The following is a 6377-nucleotide window of genomic DNA, read 5'->3' as shown; positions in this document are numbered from 1 at the left end:
TTAACGGAAATCAGGGGATCGATCAACTCGTGGTGTCGATTAATATAATCGTAACGGGAATTTACGACTCCCGTTGACGTCTCTCCTCGCGATTGCGTCTCCCCGCGATTGGCCGAATTTACATGGTCCTTCGAGCCGGATTTTGCGCCATTAAAAAGTGCATTGACCCGTGACTATACAGTGTCGCGTGAAATCCACATTCCAACGACTTAAGCAACTAACCAAAGGAGCTGCCCTCGGAAAGGAACTCCTTCATCGCTCAGCACATACGCGAGCCCACACCGCACTGTAACGAGTAGCTACCGATTCCTAGATCAACGTCCATTTGATTAAGGTAAGCCCATTCCGATTATTAAATTCAAATATGGCTCAAGCTGAATCGATCAGCACGTTGCGGCGTAGACGAAGTGCCTTAGTCAGCCGATTTGCAACCACGAAGCGTCAACTCGAGGAATATGAAGAGTCTGAACGGGTAGACAAAAACTATCTAACAGCTTGCCGTAATTCGTTCGACGAAAATTGGCGAAAAATCTGCGCGGTGCAAGAGGAATTAGAAGTGTTAGATGAGGGGGAAATAGCTCGTGCAGATTCTTTATTGCGAGAGCATCATAGGATTGACGTACAGATCATGGACCTCTTCGACCGACTACCATCAGTAACCCCTTCGCCAACAAAGACCCGCGATCCATGCGTGAAACCGGAGACGAGACCAATCACTTTGCCAGAGGTCCGTTTACCTCAATTCGACGGTGCCCTCGAGAACTGGACCTATTTCTACGACACGTTCTTATCCACAGTGGATCGCAATGAGAACTTAACTAACGTCCAAAGGTTTCAACATCTACGCTCCTCTGTAACTGGACGGGCCGCACGGAGCATACAATCCTTAGAACTCACAGAGGCCAACTATCCCATCACGCTCAACACACTGAAGGAGAAATTTAATTGTGCCCTCCGGATCTGTATGCGTCATTGGGAATTACTGCGCAGTTATCCCGAAATAAAAAGGGAAACTCCAGAAGCCATTGAAGATTTGCTGGAAACCGTCAGCGTAAATTTGAAAGCGCTCGAAAAATTAGGGCAGCCTGTAACATCAGATATAGTGATTATCGAGTTGCTTGCATCGAAATTACCTTCGTCCAGCATGCGTAAATGGCAGCGCACGTTGCCAAACCAAGACGTGCCTTCCTATCAACATCTGATGGAATTTCTGAAAACACGGGCAAACGGTAATCAACTCCTTTCTAAATCAAAGGAAACGAAAGGATCAACCCACAAAAAACATCGTCATCGACAAAACGTACCGCGCGGCCGAACCTTTGCCACAACCAGCAAGACATTAGTGTGCCCGACCTGCAGCGGACCCCACGTACTCAGACATTGTAAGGTCTTCAAAGCCAAATCGGCGGTAGAACGCTTTCAAATCGTAAAAGGGGCAGCGTTATGTATAAACTGCCTAGGCAGCGGACATTCGCTGACACAGTGCACAGCGGGTTCGTGTCATATCTGCGGGCAACGACACAACACCTACCTACACCGAGAGCAAACGCAGATAATTCCACGTTCGTCGAGTAGTCAGTCATCTAGCAATCGGTCGTCCAGCAGTCGGTCGTCTAGCGGTCGGTCATCGAGCGGTCGGTCCTCGAGCGGTCGGTCATCGAGCGGTCGGTCGTCGAGCGGTCGGTCGTCGCGCAGTCGTTCATCGAGCGGTCGGTCGCCGGGCAGTCGTTCATCGCATAAACGATCTAAGAGACAATCCCCCCCGGGATCATCGAAGTCACGTTCGTATCATAAGTCCAGACGGACAACCGAATCATCCCGGAAGCATACATATTCGGCTCCTAAAGACTCGAAAGTTCCTGAGTCAAGCTCCCCACGGACCAAGGGCACAGCCATACACACCTTATCCAAGTCCCAACCCGAGCTAAACTGACTAGCTCAACAAACTACAAAAGGGTGGACCGAATGGGAAAATACATCTCCAAACGGCATACTACATCACGATCTACTGGTCACAGCACAGATCGATGTGCTAGACAAAAGGGCCTCACCAATCCGAGCCAGAGCATTGCTAGATACCGGATCTAGTATGAATTTCATGAGTGAGAAATTCGCAAAATCCCTCGGTATGAAACGAAGGAGATGTTCAGTCCCAATCGGCACCCTCGATGATTTGACGACAATTGCCAAGAGCCAGATCACGGCCACCATTGTTTCTATGGATGGCAAATATAAACGCATAGTAACGTTCTTAGTAATCCCAATAATATCGGCAGTCGTTCCAGATCAACCAATCGATAGGTCCGTCATCCAGCTACCCAAAAATATAAAATTAGCCGACCCAGCATTTCATCGACCAGGCCCGATCGACATATTATTGAGTTCGGGACCAACCTTAGCATCCTTTTGTGTCGGACAGATCAAACTATCCCAATCCACCGATACGGAGCTGTGTTTGCAAAAGACTCGATTCGGTTGGGTTATCGGGGGGAGCCCGCCAGCTCGCGCGGGGATCCATTCCTTTCACGTCACCACCACCGACCTACAAGCGGATCTCGCACGTTTTTGGGAAATCGATGAGGGACCACCTACCACGCATTTCTCAGAGGCGGAATTACAATGTGAGGAGCATTTCCGCAACCATGTCCAACGCAACAAGGAAGGGCGATACGTCGTCGCCCTGCCATTCAACGAGAAGCTTCCCACGCTGGGGACGTCAAGGTCCGTTGCCATGAGTAGACTCGCCTCGCTCCATCGCCGATTCCAACGCGACAAGCAATTCGAAGCCGCGTATAGTGCGGTGATCCAAGAGTATCTAGACTTGGGTCATATGACGAAGATCACGCCTGACCTTCCCACAACCAACGGTTATTATTTGCCTCATCACGGCGTGATAAAGGAATCGAGTGATACTACGAAACTCCGAGTTGTTTTCGACGGATCAGCAATCAGCACTACCAGAGTATCCCTCAACGACATGCTACATACAGGACCTAAATTACAGGAAGATCTAATTGAAATTCTATTGAGATTCCGGTCGCATCAATATGTTCTAACGGGTGACATTGAGAAGATGTATCGACAAATCCTCGTACGTCCAGAAGATCGTAAATATCAACTCATTCTATGGCGTAATTCCAACGGGGAGGTCGATACATATCAACTTAACACCGTGACGTTCGGACTATCAGCTGCCCCATACTTGGCCCTCCGATGCCTCAAACAATTAGCAGAAGACGAAGGACATCGCTTCCCGCGAGCAGCAGCGGTTGTGCAGCGCGATTTTTATGTCGACGATGCCCTCACTGGAGCCGACACAAAAGAAGAATTACTATCGGTAAGACACGAACTCACAGACCTTCTCAGATCGGCCGGCTTACATATCCGGGAATGGGCATCCAATGACAAGGACATATTGCGAGGACTAACAGAAAGAGATACCAATAGAAGGCTACAATTGGGCGAGTCACAGACGTTGAAGACCTTAGGCATTTATTGGGATTCTCAGGAAGACGCAATCCTTTACTCAGTTGAACCCACAGCGACCATCACTCGAGTCACTAAACGATCAATGAGTTCGGTGATAGCCCGAATCTATGATCCACTTGGTTTGCTCGCGCCAGTGATTGTCAAAGCAAAAATATTGCTTCAACGCGTCTGGGCATTAAAAATTGATTGGGACGAATCCCTACCAGCAGAGTTGCATACTGAATGGGATCGATATCATATCCAACTACCCTTGCTTAATGATATTCGGTTCCCTCGTAAAACCATAATCAAGGCAGCTAATCATATAGAGCTGCACGGTTTCTGCGACGCCAGTGAAAGGGCATACGGAGCATGTGTCTATCTACGCAGCACCAATCCGGAGGGACACACACAAACTCAGATACTCACGGCTCGATCTAAGGTCGCGCCACTAAAATCGTTGACAATCCCACGACTCGAGTTAAGCGGAGCATTACTCCTCGCCTCACTTATGTCCTTGATAAAGAAGTCCCTCAATATAAAGATTTCTCGCACTGTGTATTGGACGGATTCTACTATAGTGCTTCAGTGGATCAAGTCCTCGCCACACATGTTGAAAACCTTCGTGGCGAACCGCGTAGCCGAGATCCAGACGAAAACAAACATCGACGATTGGCGTCATGTGCCCACCAACGATAATCCAGCAGATCTCATCTCCCGCGGGCAGACTCCCAAGGAATTTCTGCGCCCGACCATCTGGAAAAACGGACCCGAATGGCTCAAACAACAAGAGGAAAACTGGCCGATCTGGATACCCACGACGCTGGGAGAACTCCCAGAACAAAAGAAGACGATATGTCTAACAACTAGTACCATCGACAACACACTCCTCCATGGATATTCATCCTGGACAAGACTAATAAGAGTCGTCTCTTGGTGTCTCCGATGGAAATATAAGCAGAACCGATCCTCCCATCTAACAACGGACGAATTAACCACCGCACATAATAAATTGATCAAGATAATCCAATCCCGACACTTCGCAGCGGAGATTCGGATACTTCAGAAAGATCGAAGCAAGGATGTTGGAGGAAAACTACAGCCACTAAATCCATTCCTCGACGAAGAGGGGATACTACGCGTCGGAGGACGACTGACCAACTCTGCTATCCCATTCAGGCAAAAGCATCCAATTATTTTGCCGAAATCGACAATTACCGAGATCATTATAAACGAAGAACATCGAAACAACCACCACACAGGGACACAAGCTACATTATACGCCGTGAGACTACGCTATTGGCCGATCGACGGCAGTAGCCAAGTATGGCGCACTATCAAAAGGTGCGTCCGTTGCTGCAGAGGTAATCCTCCACCAGTAGAGTACTTGATGGGGGATTTACCAGAGGCGCGTATTACCGAATCGCGGCCGTTTACGAACGTCGGAATCGACTACTGCGGTCCGCTCTATATCAAAGAGAGAAGGAATCGTAACCGCAGTAAAGTCAAGGTATACGTTGCCATATTCGTATGTCTAGCAACAAAAGCCGTCCACATCGAGTTAGTCAGCGATCTAACTACCGACGCATTCCTAGCCGTTCTACGCCGATTCATCTCCCGAAGAGGATACTGCGCAACCATCCTCACCGACAATGGCACCAATTTCGTCGGAGCTAATCGGGAATTACAAGAACTCCAAACCCTATTACAGTCCGACGACCACAAGGAAAAGGTGCAGAATTTTCTCGCCGACCGACAGATACAATGGCGTTTCAACCCCCCAAACTCACCACATTTTGGCGGTTTATGGGAAGCCGCCGTAAAATCGTTCAAACGTCACCTCATCCGCGTCGTCGGCACGGAGCTCTTGACCTTTGAACACCTTAACACCCTTGTGATTGAGATTGAAGCAATTCTCAATTCACGTCCACTGACTCCCATCTCGTCCGATCCGAAAGATCCCCCTGTCCTCACTCCCGGTCACTTTCTAATCGGCGATACATTAACGAGTTTACGGGAGCGTGATTTCAGGACAGTTCCATCAGGCCGGCTATCTAGTTGGCAGCGCATCCACCAGATCAAGCAGTACTTCTGGAGCAGGTGGAATCGAGAGTACCTCAACGAGCTGACCCGCCGCGACAAATGGGACAAGGGAAAACACGACATCCGTGAAGGCACCGTCGTAATCCTCAGGGAGGATAACGTCCCATCCATGCAGTGGCCTTTGGGCCGCGTAATCAAAGTCCATCCAGGAGCCGACGGAATCATACGGACCGCTACCGTGCAGACGGCAACGAGTATCCTGGACCGTGGTGTCAAAAGATTGGTCCCCTTACCCATTCAACCAGAAACAGATGAATCCGAGCATCAACCCGGAGCGAAGGAAATGGACAAACGACGCACCTGACTCCACAGGCAGAATTTGATCGGTGCCCTCTCAACGGGGGGAGGATGTTACGTCGCCTAAAACATCTGCGCTGCATCTCTCGCGACCGGCCAGCCGACGGCCTGCGTAACGTCATTTCGACCCTCAATAAACCTGAGGACCGACCATAACTTTCTCTTGCATTCTGTACACATGTATCTGCATTCCATCCGTCGTCCTGAAAGTTTTCTTAAGGCTAGAAATATTTGCGACGCACATCTGGTTTTTTAGAGAGGTCCTTGGGTTTATTAGGCGCAATCAAAAATGCGGAGAAAGCGGGTACGCGCCCATTAGGAAAAACCAAACATCTGTCTAACAGAACAGGCTGAGTTTTCCCATGTGCAAGGTCATTTATGAACCACGTTGGTAGGAGGACTCCGACTCACTCCTTCAGGTTTCAGCATGGGTCAGAGCCAATCGACATCGCGGATCGTTGCCCTCACTTTTCCTGACGAACAACGTGAATAACGAATCCGCGTTCTTC

At 49.2% G+C, this 6377-nt stretch overlaps 1 protein-coding gene across 1 annotated transcript; it reads left to right on the top strand.

Moving 5' to 3' along the window:
* Nucleotides 1-364: 364 nt before the first annotated feature.
* LOC138189386 (uncharacterized) lies at nt 365-5875 on the top strand. Its single transcript, XM_069131444.1, has 2 exons — nt 365-1229; nt 2019-5875. The coding sequence occupies exons 1-2, from the start codon at nt 365-367 to the stop codon at nt 5873-5875; spliced, it is 4722 nt and encodes a 1573-aa protein (XP_068987545.1).
* Nucleotides 5876-6377: the final 502 nt, after the last annotated feature.

Source organism: Bombus flavifrons, unplaced genomic scaffold (assembly GCF_040668555.2).
Source record: "Bombus flavifrons isolate JBK064 unplaced genomic scaffold, iyBomFlav1_principal scaffold0032, whole genome shotgun sequence".
Taxonomy (NCBI): domain Eukaryota; kingdom Metazoa; phylum Arthropoda; class Insecta; order Hymenoptera; family Apidae; genus Bombus; species Bombus flavifrons.
The sequence above is the reverse complement of the archived record's forward strand: the minus strand, read 5'-3'. Positions and strand labels throughout refer to the sequence as shown.